Source organism: Colletotrichum destructivum, chromosome 5, assembly GCF_034447905.1.
Source record: "Colletotrichum destructivum chromosome 5, complete sequence".
NCBI lineage: Eukaryota > Fungi > Ascomycota > Sordariomycetes > Glomerellales > Glomerellaceae > Colletotrichum > Colletotrichum destructivum.
In genome coordinates, this window is record NC_085900.1 from 4,708,549 (window position 1) to 4,730,770 (window position 22,222).

The window sequence follows — 22,222 nt, forward strand, 5'->3', positions numbered from 1 at the left end:
CTAACACTGGCAATGGCCCATGCTCCAATATCAATGGCGTCACGAACACAGTCACGTGGACATCCGCTTCTCGTACCTGCCCAATGCGGAACTCGCTCGGATCCTCCTCCGGGGACCGCGCCGGGCCGAGCCACTTATAGACTCCGGACACCAGGCGTTTGGCATATTCTTGACGGAATATTTAGTCGTTTCAATGGCGGGAATCGTAGTGATATGAGTGGACGAGAAATGATATAATGTCGTTGATGCACAATGGATTCGTCACGAGGTCACAGTAGGTCACTACGCCAGCTCGTCCAGTTCCTCGAGCGGAGTGCAGACAATAGACCTACGAAACCGACATAAAACAAGACTAATGAGAGTTGGCATCGATCTCCCGACACGAGGCTCTGGACCTTTTCACATTCAAGCAATATCAATTTCTGAAAGTATCTACGTACGATAAACTAGAATGCCATTCGCTTCAACCTCATGGCCAAGCTTCACGTCACAAAGACTCAACATCATATTTCCTTAGGCGTCCAGTGTCGTTGCCGGACCCGTTGAGGGAGCAGCAATGACCTTGACCGTGATGAGGATCGTTATATCTACAAGGTCGGCCGCAGTAAACGGTGTGGTAATATCCGAGCTGGATGTAGTGGTGGCGGCGGCGGTGGTGGTGGAGGTGGAAGTCGAAAGGGGCGAGATCGTCAGAGAAGCGCTTGAAGCCGAGCTGTAACCACTTGAAGAGGGCGGTCCGCCCCCGGTACTGCTGCTCGGAGACGCCGATGTCGAAGTATCGCTGCTCGTCACTGAACCGTTGGAAGACGTTTGAGAGGTAGACAAGTGCCTGCTGTGGAGGCTAACATACTTAAACTAGATAGCAAGGTTGTAGACGAAGGGGAGCTTATAACTTTAGCATTAGATGCTGAACTGCTAGGCAAGGATTTAGTCGATATTGAAGAGATGGCTAAGGAAGTAGACGTTCTAGTGCTTGCAGACGTTGAAGAAGTTGACGCCGTGAAGGTCGAAGTAGAGATGTCTGATAGTCGTGTCAACTGCTTGGGGGGGTGGTCGGTTGAGGAGCTGGTACCCGTGATACTGGAGCTGCTACAGCTGCTAGAGCTACCCATGCTGCGGAAGCTACTCGTGCTGCCAGAGCTATGAGAACTGCTGGAGCTCGACCCCGGCGGCGCAGAAACGAAAAGCGAGAGCTTGAAAAAGGCATGGAATGGCACAGTTGCGGCGTCAGTTCGTTGGCGGGAAAGTCGAAGGTCTCCGTGGCGACGTTGTTGAGCACGGCGCAGCCGATGTAGATTCTGCCGCTGACGGTGAAGCTGTTCGGTTTCACCTGGGCGGTGGCAATGCCTGCTATCGCCGCCAAGAGCAGCAGCGGCTTGCCTTTCATCGAGGTGCGTTTCCGAATCATTGTCGTGATATGCGGACGGCTAGATATCGGGAGGTATGTAGACGGGTGTTGGAGATGAGGAACCAAAGGGAGACAGTCAATGTCGTTTGGTAAGGAGAGGACATGAGGTAGATGATCGTGCAATGTGACGGCACGGGTCCGAGGACCAGGAAAAGACCGACACCGGGAGGAACCGAAGTCTATGGGTATTGTTACGACGCGTTCTTGGGCGGCATTAGGGCGTGAAGCCAAAGCCCTGGATTTGGAATGCATACAGACTCACGGTCAGTATCTCCAAGGTTCATTCACATCTCAACCAGAGTCCGAAGTACGGCTAGATCCCTGGTGGTACAAGGCGACGGGAACCGCCACTTACTCAACACATAAGGCCAGCCAGGGCAAGACAGCGAGATACGCCGGCAGAAACCAGAATCCCACGCATACCAACTGCAGTTGGAAGGCAATTGCTTTCGAGTGCAAAAAGAGATGATCCAATGGCCAGGAATGGTCGGTTTATGCCTCGTTCGACGACTTCTCTCGGCGCTGAGAGCAGGAGCTTCACTCCAATACGCTGCCAGTGGAGGCTCTTATAACAGACATAACTAGAATACTGTGTTTATGAATGAGGTCTTTATGTCGATAGATGAGTTGGAGAGGATCCTTTAAAGCCCTGATATCTAGAGCCGATTACAATTGATCGGAGAAGAAGCAGGGAATACTGTAAAGGTAACAGACATAATTTCTAACTGAATCCCAGGACGCAAGTGACTGAGCGGGGTGTGCCGCGGAGCCGAATCTCGACTGACGAACATGATTGAGCAGAGACAGCCAGCAGTATGCTCCAGCAAGTTACTACAACATCACCCTCTTCTCAACGCCCTCAAACGTCCTCATCCCCCTTGCGGCCCTCCTCCCACCCTAAAATCCTGGGGCCGAAAGTGTACCACCCATACATCTCGACGCTTCCAGCGACGCAGAGCGCTGAAATCAGCCAGAACCGCGCCCGCGGACTCGACGTGATGTGTCGGAGATCGAAAACGGGGACCTCGACGGCGCTCTCGCCAGAGTTCTTGCTGTTGACGTTGACCCTGCTCTTCCCTCTCGCCCTGGGACCGCCGGCTTCGCGGGGCGGAACCGTGGAGAAGGAGGCGGCGCGGCGGGTAGGGGCCGCGAACGCCTTGGTCGCGATGCGTGCTGCCGCAGCGGCGGACATGGTATTTGGTGTTCTCGCAGGCGACTCGTCCGATAAATGAACAGAAGGCGACAGCTCTTTTTTTTAATATATATATATATATGTATATATTTTGGCCAAGTTGCAGGATTGACTGCAGGACTATGAAGGGGTTGGTAGAAAATTGTGATCTCACACTCACCCTTTGCCAGCTCATCCCGTCGGCTGTCGGGCTTATATTTCCTCCCTCACCTGCAACTACTTACGAACCGAGCATCTGCTTTGTACGAGAGCAGCGCCGCACTCTCGACGTGGTTTGGCGGAAGGGTGGCTTCACCCAGCCGGTTGCACCCGGAATGTGCGGGGACTGGCGCCGTCAGCTCGGAGGAACTTCCGTGAGTAGCTCGGGTACCTCAAATTGCCTGTTTTGGCTAGGTAGGTAAGGTAAGGTAAGCTAAGATAGATTAGACATCTCAGGTGCAAACAAGTCCTCCGTGAGGCATTTCTCCATGTATCATCACACCCCTCTGCAAGTCTTCCAGCCAACGCCCGCCCACCCATCATGCAAGTCTATAGTAAACGCCACCACCCATAATATGAGCAACAATCCGGCAATCATGGCCTATTCATCGTCAGCGGCTTGAAGGGTTTCCTCAGCCGGTCTATCGGCGCAATTCCCCCCTCCTTCTTCAAAGCAGCAGGCCGTTTGAAGCCCCCAAAGCCATTCGTTGTCGTGGTCGCGTGCAAACAGCTAGCCGGCCGCTCTCGGACCGCCGGCGGCTCGTCTGTGCTTTGGTTTTCCTTCTCGGGAGACTTTGGCCGAGGAGGAGAACTCGAAAAGTTTGCATAGTGTTTTTTGGGGCCCGCGACGCCTCCAATAGCTGCCCTCCCCGGTTTGAAGGGGAGCTTGCCTGCTCCAAGCCTGTGCCCGCCGAGGCCAGGCTCAATGGTCGGGGCAGATCGTTGCGCCTGGTACAGATTCGGGAGTTCGGGCAGTTCTTGAAGAGCCGGCCGTGACTGGACAGCGGGCGAGCGGTTGACCACAGGGCCGGCTGTGTCTGACAAATCGGATCTGGACCTCTTGACGAAACCCAGAAGACTCCGCTGGTCGGCCGGTCGCTTTGTCGTTCCCCTCCGAGGCCCAGCCGATCCTTGAGGCCCTTGGTCGCTGCGCTGCGCCGAGGTCGCCATGTCCTTCGCGGCGGCAAGCATCGCCTGGGCTGCGCTTGCGGTCGTGAAGCCAGGCAGCGTGAAGTTGGAAGCACCATCCATCGTCGTAGAAGCATGCCACGTCGGCACCGGCTGGGAGTCGCCCTCTTCCGATGCCGAAACCGCTTGCGGCCGAGGACGTCGCTGCCATTGCCGGCTTCTACCACCAGCTTCTGCTTCGCCAAAGGAGCTCTCCGGATCCTCTGGGTACAGATTATCCTCGGGCCGTTCCAGGAGCGGCATGTCTTTATAGACTTTGTCTTGCGACGGCACCTCGGACTCTCGACGCAGTATGCGCCCGATTTCTTGCAGAATCCCAGGCTCGAAGGATGGGCCGCATTTTCTAAAGTATGGGTGGATCTCTGATGGAATGAATTTCGACAATTCAGTACGCTCACCCCCGTTTCCCCCGTTCTGCGAGCTGTACATTGGGCAGCTGAGATAGAGGAGCGACTGGGCCCGTGTCATGGCCACGTAGAGGAGCCGGCGCTCCTCGTCAGGATCTTCCGACCTCATGTGTGGGATAGATCCATTGTACACCGCAGGGACAAAGACGACCGGCCATTCCAGTCCCTTGGCTGCGTGGATGGTCGAGATGGTCACCATCGGCTTGTTGTCCGTGTCGCCTTTTTGCTGGGCGTCCGACGCCAGAGACACGTTGGCCAAGAAGCGCCCAAGAGCGTCGTTCTCCTGCATTTGTTGAACCCCGTCGACTTGCGGGAGACGATCTTCATCGGCCGTTGCGCTTAGATCTCGCATGAAATCTCCTGCCAGGCTGATGAACTCCTGAACGTTGGCCCACCGTGCCTCGTGCTCCTCGGGGTAGTTGTCTCGGAGGTAGGCCTGGAAATTGAGCTGCGAAAGCAGATTTTCGATGAGATCAACCAAGTGGTAGTAGGGGCTCCCGTTCGGAGGCTCTTGGATTTTCCTCCTGACTCCTGACACCAGCCTTAGCAGGTCTCCGCTGACCTTCTGTTCCATGGCTTTCTTGATGTTGGTCTTCGCCTGCCGCTCTCCTCGGCAATGCTTATTCAGCAACGCCCAGACGCTCAGTTTGGAGCTTTCGGCTTCCTCGAGAAGGGCTTTGATGGTCGTGTCTCCAATGCCGCGGCGAGGCACATTGATGATACGAGCCACTGCATCGTTGTTGTCTGGCTGGTGTATGACACGCAGATAATCAAGGATCACCTTGACCTCAATGCGATCGTAGAACTTAAACCCGCCCACCATTCTGTAAGCCATTCCGGCCTTGCCAAGGGCCGATTCGATATGCCTCGAGAGGGAAGCCGATCGCAGGAGAATTGCCACGTCATCGTGGGTGAGCATTTTGCCCGCCATCAACAGAGCCCTTTTGATCTCCGACACGATCCATTCAGCCTCGACAGCCGAAGACTTGAGCCGCCGCAAAACGGGTCTGGTGCCTTTGTTGTGGATGGGCAACAGCACCTTTTGGTACCGTTTCTTGTCCTGCTGGATGACCTTCAGAGACACGTCCAGAATTGCTTGGGACGAGCGGTAGTTTTCCTCGAGCGAGATCTCCTCTGCGTTCGGGTAGTCCTTGAGAAGCCTGTACAGATTCTTGATCTCGGCGGATCGCCATCCGTAAATGCTTTGATCTGGGTCTCCAACGATGGTGATCCTCTCTCTGGCCTGCGCGAACAGCCTCATGAGCTCGTACTGAATGCCGTTGGTGTCTTGGTACTCATCAATGAGCACGGCCTGGACGTTGGCGACACATGCCGGATGCTTCCGCAGCAGCTCCACACACCGAGTCAGCAGGTCGTCGTAGTCCAGCAGGTTCGAGCGTTCGAGATGGCTCTGATACTCTCGAAAGCAGGTTTCCATATCGGGACTTTGGGGAACCTCCTTGCCATTTCGTTTTGCCGGCGTTTGGTTTTCACCCTTTGCCTTTTTCTTGCTGATCCATGATCTTGCACCCGCAGGATCAACCGAGAGCTGGAATCGCTTACAAATCCTCTGGATAATGGACCTCGAATCTGTGTCGTCTGCGATGGCGAATTTCTCGTCCAGGCCAATGTGTTTTCCGTAGGCGGCAAGATACCGACGAGCGATGCTGTGGAATGTGCCGAGGACAACCCGTTTCCCACGGTCATCGCCCAGGGCCTTGGCGATGCGTTCCTTCATCTCCCGCGCGGCCTTGACCGTAAAGGTAGCGACAATTATGTCGGTGGGTGCATAGCCGACATTGTCCACGAGCCAGACGACGCGGGAAGTCAGAGTATGCGTCTTTCCGCTTCCAGGACCGGCAAGAATGGCAACCGTAGATGCATTCGAGGTGACGGCGCGGCACTGCGCGGTATTGAGTGTTGCCAGAATAGATTCGGCCGGCCCTGGGGCCGAGCTGGACGACTTCATCGTTGGGGAGCGGTCATTGGCGATCCGAACACGTCAGAAGCATGTGATGATGTTCAGGAGGCAATTGAGCAGATGATGCTGAGCCGCATGTCCCTTTCTTGCGAGAGAGCAGTCGCGTGGCGTGCTGAATGAAGGCTGGTCGACGCGTCCTAGTGTGACATAGTGGATGCGTCCGCAGCCATGTCAACATTGCGGGTCGCGGCATGGCGGCACGGTGTCACATGATCTGACAGCCGTCCCAGACCACGTGACTGATTACGTCCGGATTTCCCACCCCTCGTGACTAGCCATCCAGGTCGGTCCCCCTTCCAAACGCACAAACGCACGTGCCGTCGCAGATCCACCGCCGGTCCTTACTCACAAAACGGAACCTGCAAGAGACAGCAACCCGGAACCGCTGGACCGACCGCAGGACAGACTGAGCAGACTGGGCAGTGCAAACAAACGCTCTGGCATTTCCAAACCCAAAACCTTCGCCGATGGCATCCTTTTTTGTTGAGACTCACACCCGGGATAGTCACCTGCCGAGACAATGAGTACGATGTACTCTTCGGCTTTCCCGACCACCGGACGACCCGGCGCCTCAATTTCATTCTAATTTGTGTAGGGTCGGTCTGGGTGATATCTTCGCCTTACAAGTAGTCGCTTAGTCTGTCCGTTGCCTCGTCTTCCAAGGTTCGAGCGGACAGACTGTGCACAAAGCAGCATTGGATTGCGCCAGGCGTCCTACTTTGTCGAGCTTGATTGCAGTCGCCCAATAGGCTGATTGTCTTGTCGTTCCGCGGCAATACCAAATAATAAACCGAGCGCCGACTACCAACCCTTCGCCTTACCTTCCTAGCACACTGAGGCCATCCGTCGTCCGTGGCGCTGATTTGACGAGCTGGAAATTCTGTTTCCTCAATCAACGTTCAATGGTCCTGTCTCGCCCGTTGCCCAACTCTCTCCCGGCCGATAGGAGGGTGGGCGCATGAGACGCTCAACTGGGCAAATGCTCATTTGGAAATAAGCATTGCTCGCACAAAGTCTGTGCTCGGTTGCTTTGATGACAGAGTTCCCTTCTTGTTCCTGTTCCTGTTTTTGTTCCTGTTCCTACCCGTGCCGAAAGCGAGACAGCCGTGGTCCCTGAGACCCAAGGTTTCTTCTACCCCCCCCCTCTAGTTCTGCCCCCGAAAAACAATTTGGAACGGGGCAAAGTGTAACTCAACGTTCCATCGGTCGATTGGGAGGAGAAAGACCTCGATCCTATCACGGTGACGAAGTTACCGTTATCACGCTTTAATGCTGCTCTTGGTGTGAAGTCACATCCAGCCAAAGATCCCATTTGACGGCGGCGTGTGACGCGATGCCGCAGGGGGCCCATTGGCAATGGCTTGACCAGGCTTATGCAATAAGTCGGAGGCCCTATTACAGAAAGCACATGCGGTCAGAGAGATAGAGGTGATGGGCGGACGCAGGGGTAGACCACTCCTGCTGGCCGGGACTTGGGCATGGTCGCTTGTCTCCCGCACGTCTCTCCTTCAGCGCAACGGTTAGAAGACAGGACGAGAATCGAGAACCGACCGGAGTCAACGAACGACAGGCTGAATAATGACCACCTGACCTGGGAACCGCTCCTCTTTTCACCACTTTTCCTAGCTGGACTACGGGGAGCTATCGCCTCTTAGTGGCTGGCCGTTCTGGGCCCTGGCCAGTACCAGTATTAGCATCGCCCTGCGACGACGAATTGAGTTGGGCAAAGTCAGTTCGAGCCCGGGGTGTGGTACGGCGCGGGGTTGGATCAAATCGGATGTGATGGACCAACCCAATCACGACCCCGACAGCCGTCCTCGGCGCTTAAATGCCCCCTGCCGTCACGTCGATCTGTCCAACCACATCTCGGGAAGCCCTTGATGCTCTCCCGCCTCCCCTCTTACAGATGACAGGAATAGCCATGGGGCCCTTTTGCCCTTTTTCTCTGGGAGGGGGGGCCACCATCTTCGCCCTCCAAGTCTCTCGTCACCGTGGAATCCATCAACCATCATGCAAGTGCTACCGCTTTGCAGGAGTCGTGCCTGGGGGCTCCAGCAAGTCAGCGTCGAGAGCACACGGCCAGCGCCGGTCTCGACGCACTGCCGAACCTCACCAGCCGCTATATACCCCCTTTGTGCGCCGCATATCCATGCCTTTTCATGTAACTTCTCATCGCAATGTGTTTCGGACCCTCCACCAGGAGGCAAGATCATCAAAGCTGGATTTGACTTTTAAAAAGAGTTGCGGTGCCCTCACCACCTCACCATGAAACTCGTCCAAGCCCTTCTTAACTCTCGCCCTCGACTTCGATTTCGATTCTCGTCCCTCGCTCTCTTCTCTTTCCTCTTCTTGGTCTGTAGTCCTGCCACCTCGCATGCAGCCCCGTCTGTCCGCGAGACTCGCAACATCAATCACAACAACCCATTGAACATTGATTGGGATCCCGCACCGTCACCCGAGGACGGACCTCCAGCATCGGCCGGTGCCTTGAGAGATCCCGCCTACATCCCTTACCAGGTCGGCGCCATCGTCGGCTCGTACGGAGTTTCCTTGGTGCTGGTCGCCGTTTTCCTGCTCATCCTCTCCAAAAGACGTCGCGAGGCCTTATCTGCCGCCAACCAGGAGATCGAGGTCGACTTCGACGAGCTTGAGCCCAAGTCGCCGCCGCCAAAACTTACGCTACATGTGCCAAGCTCTCTCAGGAGTATACCACGGAGCCCAGTTCGCAACTTTTCGTATCCCTCAGCGGACGAGTATTACACGCCCGAGTACCCGACACCCCAGACACCATACGTCACCCCGACACCCACGTCAACGCTTCACGCACCCGGTGTAGATTTTACCGTAGACCAACGAGTGGTCGCCCAAGACAAGAAAATGGCGCAGTCACAGCTCGAGGAGATGTACAAGTACGTGATGGAGCAGGAGGAGGCCAAGGCGCAGGGAATCAAGCTGGAGGAGCCGCCGCGGGCGCTCTCCAGCCACCCACCACAGCTGCAGACACCGTCGCATGCCAGCTTCAGCAGATCGTCCGTCAGGAAGGAGAAGCACAAGCCGGGTAACCTGAACCTCGTCGAGGGCAAGCCGGAGGGCAAGCCGGGGGGCAAGTTGGAGGGCAATCCAGAGGAGAAGCCGGGGGAGAAGCCGGAGAAGAAGCAGTCGAGGGCATCGTCCATCTTTGCCGCCCTGCGCTCGCCCAAGAAGACCAAGGAGGTTAGGGCCGTCAACATCTCATCGCCCATCATGACGCCCATGACGGGCACTTTCCCGCGCCATGAGTCGCAGGAGATGAACGCCATCCAGCCTCGGCAGTACGCGCCGCCGCCGCCGCCTTCGTTGCCTAGCCATCATCACATGTCGTACGGGGGTGTGCACCACAACAACGGACAGATGTCGCCCGTCAGTCCGGAACACTCGCCCGAGAGCACGCAGAGCATCGACGAGCGGATCGGCGGGCACATCCCCATCGGTATCGATCACGTCCGCCACCCTTCGGCGGCGCTGTCCGAGAGGGATCCGAACTCGGCCGTGTCGGATAGGTCGACGGCCCCACTCATTGGGCTGCCGTCGACCCCAAAGCCGGGCGCACGGTTCTCCACCTCCACCCTCCCGGCATCCCCGAGACCGGGGGCATCGTTTCAGATCCCTCCCCCGCCGGGGGCCGGTGGAGGTGGTGGTGGTGGTGGTGGTGGTGGTGGGTACCGGTCCAAAGCGCCCTCGGCGGTGCGGACCGGCGGGGCGCTGCCGCTGCGCGCGTACGAGCCCGCGCTGAACTCGCCGTCGCAGTCGTCACAGACGACCAAGCAGACGGTGTTCACGCGTACGGGGCCGCTGTCGCCGTCCGGGGCGCGGACGCCGGCGACGGGGATGGCGGTGCCGTACTCGCCCTACCAGCCCTTCACGCCGTGCGTACCCATGACGCCGTCGCTAGTGACCAAGGCGGACCGCAAGCGGATGAAGAAGCTGGAGCCCAAGACACCGACGAGGGAGATGGTCAGGAGCGAGGAAGACATCTGGTAAATTGGAATAGGGGCGGTGGTTAGAAAAAGGGAAATACCAAATAGACTGTAGGATCGTGGGATCAGGGTGCCTGGCGGGCGACCGTAGGTATAATGCTTTGACGAAATTTCCCTTCTTTTCCTTTCTTGTCTTTTCCGTTTGCTTCTCTCTCTTCTTGATTCGTCGGGTAGACAGATACACACAGAATGAAAATGCCGGTTTTTGGCGTCATCTCTGTCAATGGTTCTTCTCACTGACCTACACACGTAAGCCGAGGTATCGTTCATGCGAAGAAGGACATGTTGGACACTCAACATACGGAGTAGGACTGCAGGAAGTCGAGGGTGGATGGGCATGTGAGCCGCAGACGGCAGACGCAGAGTCAAGAGTCAGGGCCACTGGATCAGGACTCATGACAAGAGTCAGGAATGGAGGGGAAAGGACGATGAGGGTGTCCCGAACAACGATCTAGCATCCATCTAGGTTACTCAATAAGTTTTTCTCTCCTCTCTCTCTCTCCCCCTTTTCCCTAGCATTTTGTTGTTTTGCATAATCCACTACCCCGTCCCTCTCCCTGCAACCCAGGGTTGTTTTCACCGTGCCCCAACGCCCCAAGGAACAATTAGCGTTTCGGATGGTTGCTGGTGGAGGAGGGGGTTGATGCAGGTGTCGAGTCGCGTCTCCAGGCATATCGAGTTGAAGCATGTGCCGATTGGCGGTACGGTATGAGGTCTAATAATGGGGGACTCGGGGAGAAAGGGACGTGAGTGAGTGTCAATGAGGGGAGGGGAGGGGAGGGGATGGAAGGACTTGATGCATAGGATCAGATGGGACTGACGGGGAGAAGGCAATTAGAATTGTTCGAGACGGGGTCGATTGAGGGGAGGGGGAGGAAGAGTCAAGACACGCGGGGGTTCGGGTTCACACGTGGGTGGACTGCTTGAGCCGGTGGCAGGTTTGGTGTCGCATCCAAAAGGCCGCATGGTGAGACACTCGATGAGGCGTTGGAGGCTTGGGTGAACCGGGGGATAGAGGAAATAATTTGGAAGCGAGGTGAGTGGCGAGGAGGGAATGAGGGGATTCAGCGACGGCGTTGGAGTGATTAGAGAGTGAGGAACACAACGTGTAGACACACAAGACGGTGGATAGGGGACCAGCCACGTCTGCTTTTCACCTGGACAATGCCTCCACGAGCGGGCGCCGGTGGGAACGCACATGTGAGGAGGAACGTATCCGGATGTCTGGGGACATTTCATGTTGGAGAATGACTAGGAACGTGGCTCGACTGGATAGAAGAAAAACGGCCGTCGCCATGGAACACCCGGCGAGCAGACGGACGGGAGAGGGAGCCGGGGAGCTGGGAAGCTGAGAGAGAGAGAGAGAGAGAGAGAGAGAGAGAGAGAGAGAGAGAGAGAGAGCTGGAAGCCGAGCTGAGGTGAACCCGGCTGAGACAAGACCAGGCGAGTTGAAAGGCTTGAGAGACTGCTGAGGGCGAATTGAGTTGAGCGAGTGAGTCCAGTTGAAAAGGCCGGATTGAGCGAGTATGAGGGGGTCAAAACACAGGTAACTACCATCACATTCCCGGAAGTGGTTTAACATGTTCTAGCTTTCGGGCGCACACACCCTTCATCATCCGAAGCGCCGAGTCTCCAATGCCTCGTGTCCCCGTAGCCTTTTTTTTTTTTTTTTTTTTTGGTTGTTGTTATTTGTTTGGCAGTCTGGCAGTCTGGCAGTGGCGTGTCTGCCATGTGGAGAATGGACGGACAGGATGAGGATTAAGTTTGTGTTGTCGGTCTTATTCCCCGCCGGGCTTTTCTCGGTGGGTGCGCCACGGAGATGCTGATGCTGATGCTGATGCTGATGTCGCTGTTCTCGGCGTCCAAGAAAACCATGGACATACCTACCACACACACGCGTCGTCTTCAGGCGCCGCGGGAACTGGAGGCCCTGATATGGCAAAAGATGCCCATAGGCAGCGATACTATCACCAGAACACAAGAGCGGAGACAGCCAGGCAGTGACAGACTCGACTGGCAGACTGACTGACTGACTGACTGACTGACTGTAGCGGGGAATGGCCCGAGGTCGACGGCCGCGGGCGGGCGGAAGCGAGGAGAGCCGTGCAGAGGAGAGGGCAGAGAGAGGAAGAGGAGAGAGGTCTCATCTCATCTTGAAAAGCGTGGCATGGTACGTACCGGGGTGGGAATGGGGCGCCCCAAGTCCCACATGGCCTCAGCCCGACAAATGGAAAGCCACTATCCATGCCTCTAGTTATGGACTGAATGCCTGGGGGACAGCCAAAAAAGAGACCGGTAGGCGGGCAAGGTGCACTGAGGGCAAGGAGCATGAGGGAGAGTAAGTAAGTACCCAGGTATCCCTAGAGCAGGAACAGGACGGACCAGGGACACAGGTGGTCTGGGCTCATATCAGGCGTCGTTTCCAGATAATCGTACGATCGGCCCCCCGGCCTCCTTTTTCCTTCCTTCCCTCTCTCCTCTACCTGCGTCCTCGCCCACTCGCTCCTCTCACTCACTCACTCATTCACTCACCCACTTACCCACTTACTACTACTCACTCTGTCTACTGTACTGTATCTGTACTCACTCCTCACTCACTCGCCATTCTTCACTCAGGCCTCCATTCTTCACTCTGGCCCCCATTCCGAATCCCGTAATTCCTTGCACTGCACCCGTCCTTCGATACAGCGCAAACCCTGCCCTCCCCTGTGTCTGTGCTTGCTTGCGTGTGTCTGTGTTGTGTGGCTGTCCGTCTGTCTGTCTGCTCTGTGTGTACCTAAGTCGAGTGTGTGCGTGCGTGAGTGCAGAAATTCTCCCACCCACTAGAAACACCACCCAAGCACCAAACCTCTTACATACCTGTCCATCCCTCCTATTCCTCCTTATCCCCCCCCACTTCACGCACATTGTCGGCCCAACCCCAGCACGACTGCAACTGAACGTGTGAGTGTGTACGGAAAGAGAAGAGACAACCAAGAGGGGAGAGGGTTGAGGAAGGGAAAAAAAAAACACCCTAAGACCAGCGTCATACGATTTGAACCTACAACTGGGTCTTTTCTGCCTTACCTTCCCGGCCGACACCACTCATCCCGTCCCCATCTGCCCATCGCCTTCTGCCGACAGTCGTACGACTCTACCTCTACACACACACAATCAATCACACACACACACACGCACGCAATCCTTTTCCCGCTGCGACCACGCCGTCCGTCGACCACCGTCAATCAATTTCTCGCTGTACGCCCTCAACTCCGCCGTCCCAGATTCCCACTCGCCTCTGAATCTCGTCTGAGTCTCTCCCCTACCGCTCCGTTCCGCACTGTACCGCACCATACCATACCGTACACCCCCCTGTGGCCCTTCTCGACCGATTCCGTTGCGACCGCCGGCCACTCACGTCTCGTCCCCGAGCCAGAATCGGGACCTGGCCCCCATTCGCACCACTCCCGAATCCCCGATTGACCCTCAAGGGCCTGTCATCGTACCGACTTCGATGAATTGAGCATCGGCCCATAGTTGCATATGCCCTACACGGATACACCGCTCGGCATCATGGCGGACCAGGACCCCAACGCCCTGTTCGGCCTCGACGACTCGGCCCTCGCCGTTGCCCCGTCCTTCCTCGACGACTCGGACTCCCAGAACCTCGAGTCCGCCTCTAACGGAGCCTCCAACATCGCCAGCGACGGCCAGTCCTACTACAACGCGACCAATTGGTCCTTTCAGGACACGCCCCCGTACGATTCCTACAGCAGCATCGCGGCCACCTCCGCCGCTGCCGCCACGCCTCTCTTCCAGACTGCCTCCCCCTGGGAACAACTGTCCCCGAACCAGCACCACCAGCAACAGCACCACCAACAGCAGCAGCAACAACAACAACATCACCACGCCCCTACCAACGTAACCTCCCCCCTCGATCACTCGACCCTCGCCCAGGCCGGCTTCTATGCCGCTCCCACTCCCGCTCCCTCCCACAACCAGCACTCCCATCGAGCCGGCCAACACCACACCCTACCCCAAGAGACGTTGAGCCTCCTGACTCCCGCCCAGCAGGAAAAGCTCAGGAACATCGCCATGCCCGCCCATCTCCAGTATCAATCTCCCAAGAGCGAGCCGAGCCCCGGATCCGCCACCAGCGACCACAAGGCAGCAGGACTGTCGTCCCCCGACGCCCACGACCTCTCGAGCAAGGACAGCCGGAAGCGCAAGTCGTCGGCCGATGCCGACGACGACGACGATGAAGATGACGAGAACCACCCGGTCAAGAAGACGGCCCACAACATGATTGAGAAGAGGTATCGCACGAACCTCAACGACAAGATCGCCGCCCTTCGCGACAGCGTGCCCAGCCTTAGAATCATGTCAAAGAGCGCCAGGGGCGAGGACACCACCGAGGATCGTGAGGAGCTGCACGGCTTGACGCCGGCACACAAGTTGAACAAGGCTACCGTAAGTTGGCACGGCATGGCATCGGTTTTAGACCATCCAGGCCGGTACTGTGGACTGACCCTATGTTGCAGGTTCTGAGTAAAGCGACCGAGTACATCCGCCACCTCGAGAAGAGGAACAACCGACTCTGCGACGAAAACACTGCCATGCAGGCCAGGATCAGCGCCTTCGAGAAGCTCTTCGTCGCCGGCGCCATGAACGGCGCCATGAGCCCGCTCCAGCAGCCGCCCACCCCGATGCAGTACCCGCAGGACCACTACATCAGCACGCCCATTGGCACGCCGCGCGGCGAGCCCGCCCAGGGCATGATCCCCGTCCCCGACGACATGAAGCGCATCATCTCCGCTCAGATGGCAGTCGGCCAGCCCTACCCCGTCCCGCATCAAGGATATCGTGGAAACCCCGCCCTCATGCGACAGCAACAGATCCAGCAGCAACAGCAGCAGCAACAGCAGCAGCAGCAGCAGATGCAGCAGCAGGGACGCTGGGGCGCTGGCCCTTACTTTGGCAAGCTGATGGTAGGCTCGCTCGCCGGCCTCATGATCATCGAGGCCGTACGCGAGAACGAGCAGAGCAACGAGTCACCCGAGGGCCGTGGCCTCTTCGCCATGCCCATCCAGCTGCTCAGCTACCTCGGATCGACGTCACACATGCACATCGGCGGCTACTACATCTCGCCTGCTCAGATCATTTCGCATCTCAAGTTCTTGCTCTTCCTCGGCACCATGTTGTGGGTCTTTGTGCCGTCGCTCTTTGTGTCGTCCGAGAATAAGCCCAAGAAGGCGCAGCATCTGAGGGAGTCGCTCCAAGCCGCCGGCTCTGTCGCGTCGCCGATTCACGTGCGTCGCCAGGCCTGGCTGACGGCCATCCAGACCGTCTGGGTCCCGCAACACAACTTCTTCCTCGAGGCCGCGGCCTTGATGATGAAGACGATGAAGCTGAGCATGCGCAACGCCATTGGCGTGCACGGCTACCAGATGCTCACCGGGCTGACGGAGGAGCAGGAGGCCGCACGTGTCAAGGCCTGGTCTATCGCTCTGGATGCGCAGCTGGCGGGAGGCGACGTCGAGATCAACAAGAGCCGCCTCACGCTCACGCTCTTGGCATCCGGCACCCTTCCCGACACCCCATCGCGGCTCATGCTCAAGGCTCTGCACGTTCGTGTGCTCCTCTGGGACCTCGGCTCCAAGGGCCTCCACAACATTGTCGCCAAGAAGCTCGCCCGTTCTCTGTGGAACGAGGCCAGAAACCTGAATCGCGTGCTCTCCCAGCTCCGCCGCAACTCGGAGCAGGTCGACGACGACCTCCCCGAGCACCTGGCGGCCCTGATTGAGCTCGAGTGTGATGACATTCTCAACAATGCCGTTATCCAGCGGGCCTACAACCTGGCGTGGAACTTGGCGACGACCGAGGGCGTCACGGAGCACAACGATGGAATGGACTCGGTCGTCGACGACCAGGCCGTGCGCTCGCCCCTGGATGCCGTCGCGGCTTGGTGGTCTAGCCAGACGATCCAGCGTGCCTTGGTCACCAGCCTCGAGGCCGGCAAGGACGACGGCGACGCGCCGAGAGTGGTGTCGACGTGCTTGGAGTCGGCGCTCAAGACGGCGCCCATCGGATCCGGTGCGCAGGCGCGTGCTCTAGTGGCGCGCGCCGTGCTCGTCGACGAGAAGCGGGGTGCCAACATTGCCGCGGCGATCCAGAACATGCAGCCGACCAGTGAGCAAGGTTCGATCGGCCGGATCGCTGCCATTTTCGACTCATCGACCTCGGCGCAGTCTCCGGAGGTGCAGATGGCGCTCAAGTGTGCCATGGCCATTGCACACTTGGAGCGTGCCAAGGTGACGGCGGCGGCACCGCACGAGGGCCTCCGGCAAGTTGAGAAGATTGCGCGGCCCAGGACGACGGCCAACATGTCGCTCCTCGGCTGCACGGCGCTCTTCAAGCTCATGGAGGAGCTGTTCGCCAACCGGTCATCGACGGAGTGTTTCAGCACCCCGCTGGAGCGTCTGGCCGGCAGCCTTCGGATATGGATTGGCAGCGCGCCCGGCGAGAAGTGCGGCCTCGAGCAGGACGTCCGGCATAAGATGGTAGACCGCTGCCTCGGCATCACCAAGAGCGTCGTCGGCATGGAGACAGACACGGGGTACGGCAGCATGAGCGAGTGCGACGAAGAGGGCTGTTGAGCTTTCTTCTGTTTCTCCCCAAGTCCGGTCTGGAGGCGGCGGCGGCGACGGCGGCGACGGCGGCATCGGCCTCTCCCTCCTCACTACATACTAGATGGGCTCACATTTCTTTTCTTCGTTGGTATTTTCTACGGATAGGGCATCTGGGTTTTGGCGTCGCACACCCGGGGAGGATGTAAACCCCCTTTTTTTTTCTTTCTCATTTTGTCTTTCTCTCTAGTTATACTGGGCGTTTCGTTTTCTATTTTCTTTTTGTAAGGGAAAGCAACGAGAAAAACGGCTGGAAAAGGTTGGGACCAGCGGATTTTGCATTCGCAGAGACGGGAGGTCGCTTCTGGGTTGCTTGACATTTTATCTCCCACGAAAGGTGTGGATGTTATGGGATGGGATGTGGGGTGGAGGTTGGTGGTTTTCTGGGTGGGATATATACACATGTCGGCTCGAAATGTTGCGACGGAACTTCTCTATAATACGGCGGCCATTGGGGCCGGCGGCTATGTAGAATCAATATGGATGCAGTGGCGTTGCTTTAGCAGTACATGATGGCCTTGTCGTATCTTGCTTTTTCGGTCTGATGGTGGCGCCTTTAGAGGAAGAGAAGGGGGAGGAGCTGATGGGGGGTAGAAAAAGGCAGCCTGGAGATATGTCCCGATAGGGTAGGAGGTTTGCCTCTGAGGTTGCAGCAGACGGGAGGGGGAGAGAAATTGTAGACAGGGTCGCCGACCTGTTACCACTGGGGAGATAGCGATAGACAATAAATAAGAGGGAGTGAGTGGTTGATGTTGTCTATGGTGTTTATGTTCGTCTTGTTTCTTCTGGGGGCGGAGCGAATTCTGTTGATGTTGGGCATGGTAGGACAATATCGACACGAAATGGGGAGGCATTCTTACACGGTGGGAAGCAGGTCGGGTCTGTCTGTATCGAAGATCAAGGACTCTTGGCAGGTCTATCTCAGACTCATAAGAGACTCACATGAGACTTGGATGAGAGACTCACTCACTCCATGTCACTTGAAAACGAACTGGACCCATTAAATACCCACCTTTCAAAGGTGCATGACCCCACCCATCCGAGCAGGGATGGGGGGGGGGGTCGGTCCCCGTCCATAGAACACAGATACAGGGTAATCAAGCAAACCATCCTCCAACAACACAACACAAGCACCATCGACGGTCGCTTGCTGGCACTTATCGGATCCGAGGCCGACGTCGTCCCTGTCCCACCCTACCCCCCTTTACCCCCTCTCCTATCACGCGACGGCACATGATGCCGTCCGAAAAAGGCAACGTCGTTCCCTTTTCCAACCAGGTTTTTGGGGACATGTTGCAGTATTGATTGACCTGCTGGGACAGGGGGGGTGTTTGTTTGGCAGCTGGACTGCCGCCCGGCATGTAAGTCGTTATCTACCGCCCAAAAAAGTTGGTTCGGGTCCTGATTTCCTGATTTCGCAAGTAGGGTTATCTATCAGTCGCGGGCGGACATGACCTGTCGCTTTCCCGTCTGAGGCGTGGACAACCTCGTCGCCCGTCCGTCTGCCTTAGGGATGCGATTCACGTTGGGGTGTGTGTCGCGGAATCAAAAAGACGAGACGGACCGGACCAGGCAGGCAGGCCAGGGAGCAGCGTCTTCGCGAAAGGGTGCTGCCTCGTTGTCACAAAGGGCTCAGCTCGCCATGAGCTAGAGAGGCTTTCCCCATAGCCTGCGAACACCCGAACAAACCATTTCATGGTTCTCTCTCGTCGCCATCAAATCGGAGAGGATCCTTTCGAAAGGGGGGACGGCTTGCGCCAATAATGGCAGCAAAATGCTCAAAGACATCCATCCCCTTCCCCAAACCACCACTCCCCGCATCCTGATGGCCACCCACCACCGTCTTCGAATCCAATCAGATACCGACATCACCGGACGCCATGTGACGCAAGATTGCAGCTGGACAGACAACGACAGGCAAATGGGCAACGCTCGCCTTCTACTCGAGAATGAGGGTTTGACCGCTCCCATCTCGCCCGAGAGCACGCGCGCGCTCTGCCTTGCTTGCCTTGGTTTCTGCTCCTCGATAGCGACATGGGCCGGCACCCTCGCTCCTGGGTGGGAAGGAGACGTCCACCTGCCAGCTACTAATCTATGTTGTGCGGCAGACGATGAGGCAGTGGGCAAATCACCATGGCCGAATCGTCGGCACACCTTCCACTTCCCGCAAGACCAGCATGATGGTGGTCAGGTACCCGTCCCTGTTTGTGTAGATGGAGGTCAGAGGAGGGGTCGGTTAGCTCCCAATAGCTCCCAGTAGCTCCCAGCAGCTCCCAGCAGCTCTCATGGCAACACAATGTCTATGAGCTCCTCCTCCTCCTCGGTGCTAGAGGGAGGACCATAAAGAGGGGTCGGCTTGTCGTGTTTCGTGGTGACTTTCGCAGCTCGCTCCGAGTAGTTAAGCTTGATCTATAACCGAGAAGCCTTGATACGATGCCTCTTCACCCTCGTTCTGGCGTAGAGCTGCCCCGGCGCTCCTTCTTCGCCGTGTTTGCTTTTGTTTCGTTTGTGCTCCTCATCACGATCGGCCTCGCCACGCTCGGAGCTCACCCGGGCCCGACGTTGCGGTTCGAACGCAGCGACGATGGGCAGTGGCGTGCCAAGGCCAAGACGCGTGCTGCGCCGGCCGGCGACAAGTATCTCATCGGCGTCGGAAAGGCCGACATCACCGGTCCCGTCGTCGAGATCGGCTTCGCGGGGTATGCGGACCTGGCCCAGGTGGGCACGGGGCTGCGGCAGCGGATCTACAGCCGCGCGTTCGTCGTGGGGGACGTGAGCAAGCCGAGCGACCGCTTCGTCTACCTTGTGCTGGACACGCAGAGCGGAGACACGGCGATCCGGCGCGGCATCATCGAGGGCGTCCAGGCTCTCGGGTCGGCGTACTCTGTGTATAACAAGAACAACATTGCCGTGACGGGCACGCATAGCCACGCCGGGCCGGGGGCATGGTTCAACTACCTCTTGCCGCAGGTCACCAGCCTCGGCTTCGACAGGCAGAGCTACCAAGCCATCGTGGACGGCGCCGTGCTGTCCATCAAGAGGGCCCACGAGTCCCTGACCGAGGTATGTGTGTGTGTCTGTCTGTCTGTCTGTCCTCCATACAGAAACGGTAGAACTCCAAACTGACTGGACAACCTCCCCAACCCACCAGGGCTACCTCGACGTCGGCACCACCGAAGTCACCGACGGCGCCATCAACCGCAGCCTCTGGGCGTACCTCGCCAACCCCGAGTCCGAGAGGTCCAGGTACTCCTCCAGCACCGACACGACGCTCACGCTCCTCCGCTTCCAGCGCGCCTCGGACGGCAAGAACATTGGCGTGCTGACGTGGTACCCGACCCACGGCACCTCGATCCTGCAGAACAGCACGCACGTGGCCGGTGACAACAAGGGCGTCGCCGCCCTTCTCCTCGAGAAGGACCTCGCGGGCGACGCGAGCGCCGCGTCGGGCTTCGTGGCCGGCTTCAGCCAGGCCAACGTCGGCGACACGACGCCCAACGTGCTCGGCGCGTGGTGCGACGACGGCAGCGGGCAGCAGTGCAGCCTGGAGAACAGCACGTGTGCCGACGGCAAGAGTCAGTCGTGCCACGGGCGGGGGCCCGCGTTCCGGGCGTTGGATCTGGGCATCTCGAGTTGCTACGAGATTGGGCGGCGGCAGTTTGCCGGTGCCAAGTCAGTCTATGTAAGTCGGTCCCTGTCCCCCGTTCCGTGAATGCCTTCAGCGTGTTGTGTATGCATGGTATGCGTGGGATAGGACGAAGAAGCTAACTCTTTGCCAGAACTCGCTTGCTTCTTCCTCCTCGACACCGATCACAGGCACGAGCGTCAAGTCGTTCCACTTCTTCCACGACATGTCCTTTTTCAAATTCACCCTCCCCGATGGCACCACGGGCCAGACGTGCCCCGCGGCCTTGGGCTATTCCTTCGCCGCGGGCACCTCGGACGGGCCCGGCGCGTTCGATTTCACGCAGGCCGACTCGGGCGATCCGGATGCCAATCCGCTCTGGGCGGTAGTTTCTGGCCTCCTGCGGACTCCCACGGCCGAGCAGGTCGCCTGCCAGCGTCCGAAGCCCGTACTGCTAGACGTCGGAGAGATGAGCACGCCCTACGCGTGGAGTCCCAACATTGTCGACGTGCAGATGCTCCGCGTCGGGCAGCTGGTGGTCATCGTAGCTCCAGGAGAAGCCACAACGATGGGCGGGCGGCGGTGGAAGGAGGCCGTCAAGGAGGCCGCGAGGACCATCATCGACGGCGAGCCCGTCGTGGTGCTCGGCGGGCCCGCCAACACGTATGCTGTGAGTTTGCCCAGTCCCATCCCGGGGTAGGGGGAGTATGTCTTGCTAACGCCCGGTCAGCACTACATCGCCACGCCTGAGGAATACGGCGTCCAGCGGTACGAGGGAGCGTCGACGCTCTTCGGGCCCAACACGCTCCCCGCGTACATCAACCTCACCGTCTCCAACATCGGCCACCTCGCGCCCGCATCGACGTCGACCCCGCCTGCGGGCCCCGCGCCCCCGGATAACCGCGGGAACTCCCTCTCCTTCATCACGGGCGTCGTCCAGGACGGCACGCCGATCGGGCGCTCCTTCGGCCAGGTCCTGGCGCAGCCGGCGGCGTCGTACGCGCGCGGCGCCGTCGTCAACGCGACGTTCCAGGCGGCCAACCCGCGCAACAACCTGCGGCTCGAGGGGACCTACGCGGCGGTCGAGCGGCGGCTGCCTGACGGGACGTCGTGGGAGAGGGTCCGCGACGACGCGGACTGGTTCCTCGTGTACACGTGGCGGAGGACGGACTGGCTGCTGGGCCACAGCGAGGTCGTCCTCTCCTGGGAGACGGGCGGGGACGGCGCCGGGCCCGGGACGTACCGATTCAAGTACTACGGGGACGCGAAGCCGCTGATCGGGAGCGTCAGGGCGTTTGAGGGGACGAGCGCGAGCTTCACGCTGGTGTAGGTTGCGTTGGGGGGGGGACGTTTCTTGACTGGGTGTCTGGTGATGTGTTCTGGTGATGATTCCGGTCTGTGTTTTGTACTGGGGCTATTTTGCTAGTATTTTTGCGTCTACCGGAGGATTCAATGGTGACGACTTACTTCGTGCCGAGTGTTTTCTTGACAAGCCATCGCCCGTCGGCTTCTTTGCCCCTTCGTCCATCCATCCTATATATATATACCTTGTGGACGTGGCTCACGTGAGGTAGATGCCGATCCCGGTCACCGCCGGCCCGGAACTGGCCCTAGGATGCAATGCGAGAGGGAGATCTAGATCTGTCCGGGCCTTTGATTGGATGTGATGTGTGTTGGGCGGCGCACCGCCATGCAGGTGAGATGAGCGGCCCAGGCAGTGAGGGCAGACAGGGCAGACAGGGCGGAGAGGAGGGGAGGAGG

General features: G+C 58.2%; 7 protein-coding genes across 7 annotated transcripts; 4 read left to right on the forward strand and 3 right to left on the reverse strand.

Moving 5' to 3' along the window:
* Window positions 1-513: 513 nt before the first annotated feature.
* Window positions 514-1,408, reverse strand: CDEST_08976 (uncharacterized protein; the record flags this gene model as incomplete). The annotated part of the gene is made up of 3 exons (XM_062925135.1): window positions 514-628; window positions 723-841; window positions 1,073-1,408. The coding sequence occupies 3 exons, from the start codon at window positions 1,406-1,408 to the stop codon at window positions 514-516; spliced, it is 570 nt and encodes a 189-aa protein (XP_062781186.1).
* A 734-nt stretch (window positions 1,409-2,142) lies between these two features.
* Window positions 2,143-2,637, reverse strand: CDEST_08977 (uncharacterized protein). Its single transcript, XM_062925136.1, has one exon. It carries the CDS (start codon window positions 2,598-2,600, stop codon window positions 2,268-2,270), a length of 333 nt encoding a protein of 110 aa, XP_062781187.1. The 5' UTR covers window positions 2,601-2,637; the 3' UTR covers window positions 2,143-2,267.
* A 1-nt stretch (window position 2,638) lies between these two features.
* On the reverse strand, window positions 2,639-6,292 carry CDEST_08978 (Putative DNA helicase, UvrD/REP type, DExx box DNA helicase domain superfamily). Its single transcript, XM_062925137.1, has one exon. It carries the CDS (start codon window positions 6,141-6,143, stop codon window positions 3,174-3,176), a length of 2,970 nt encoding a protein of 989 aa, XP_062781188.1. The 5' UTR covers window positions 6,144-6,292; the 3' UTR covers window positions 2,639-3,173.
* Window positions 6,293-6,346: 54 nt separating this feature from the next.
* CDEST_08979 (uncharacterized protein) lies at window positions 6,347-7,313 on the forward strand (the record flags this gene model as incomplete). The annotated part of the gene is made up of 2 exons (XM_062925138.1): window positions 6,347-6,359; window positions 6,439-7,313. 2 exons carry the CDS (start codon window positions 6,347-6,349, stop codon window positions 6,783-6,785), a joined length of 360 nt encoding a protein of 119 aa, XP_062781189.1. The 3' UTR covers window positions 6,786-7,313.
* Window positions 7,314-8,052: 739 nt separating this feature from the next.
* On the forward strand, window positions 8,053-10,423 carry CDEST_08980 (uncharacterized protein). Its single transcript, XM_062925139.1, has one exon. The coding sequence runs from the start codon at window positions 8,421-8,423 to the stop codon at window positions 10,173-10,175; it is 1,755 nt and encodes a 584-aa protein (XP_062781190.1). The 5' UTR covers window positions 8,053-8,420; the 3' UTR covers window positions 10,176-10,423.
* Window positions 10,424-12,632: 2,209 nt separating this feature from the next.
* Window positions 12,633-17,421, forward strand: CDEST_08981 (Putative sterol regulatory element-binding protein). The gene is made up of 2 exons (XM_062925140.1): window positions 12,633-14,620; window positions 14,692-17,421. The coding sequence occupies exons 1-2, from the start codon at window positions 13,694-13,696 to the stop codon at window positions 16,804-16,806; spliced, it is 3,042 nt and encodes a 1,013-aa protein (XP_062781191.1). The 5' UTR covers window positions 12,633-13,693; the 3' UTR covers window positions 16,807-17,421.
* Window positions 17,422-17,968: 547 nt separating this feature from the next.
* Window positions 17,969-22,199, forward strand: CDEST_08982 (Putative neutral/alkaline nonlysosomal ceramidase, neutral/alkaline non-lysosomal ceramidase). The gene is made up of 4 exons (XM_062925141.1): window positions 17,969-19,899; window positions 19,988-20,518; window positions 20,616-21,131; window positions 21,192-22,199. The coding sequence occupies exons 1-4, from the start codon at window positions 19,270-19,272 to the stop codon at window positions 21,789-21,791; spliced, it is 2,277 nt and encodes a 758-aa protein (XP_062781192.1). The 5' UTR covers window positions 17,969-19,269; the 3' UTR covers window positions 21,792-22,199.
* The last annotated feature ends 23 nt before the right edge of the window (window positions 22,200-22,222 follow it).

Excerpts from the sequence above, each read along its gene's own strand:
- CDEST_08977 (XM_062925136.1), bottom strand. The coding sequence starts at position 2,600 with ATGTCCGCCGCTGCGGCAGCACGCATCGCGACCAAGGCGTTCGCGGCC.
- CDEST_08978 (XM_062925137.1), bottom strand. The coding sequence starts at position 6,143 with ATGAAGTCGTCCAGCTCGGCCCCAGGGCCGGCCGAATCTATTCTGGCA.
- CDEST_08980 (XM_062925139.1), top strand. The coding sequence starts at position 8,421 with ATGAAACTCGTCCAAGCCCTTCTTAACTCTCGCCCTCGACTTCGATTT.
- CDEST_08981 (XM_062925140.1), top strand. The coding sequence starts at position 13,694 with ATGCCCTACACGGATACACCGCTCGGCATCATGGCGGACCAGGACCCC. Across the intron at positions 14,621-14,691 it reads ACAAGTTGAACAAGGCTACC|GTTCTGAGTAAAGCGACCGA; the intron begins GTAAGTTGGCAC and ends CCTATGTTGCAG.
- CDEST_08982 (XM_062925141.1), top strand. The coding sequence starts at position 19,270 with ATGCCTCTTCACCCTCGTTCTGGCGTAGAGCTGCCCCGGCGCTCCTTC. Across the intron at positions 19,900-19,987 it reads CCCACGAGTCCCTGACCGAG|GGCTACCTCGACGTCGGCAC; the intron begins GTATGTGTGTGT and ends CCAACCCACCAG. Across the intron at positions 21,132-21,191 it reads GGCCCGCCAACACGTATGCT|CACTACATCGCCACGCCTGA; the intron begins GTGAGTTTGCCC and ends ACGCCCGGTCAG.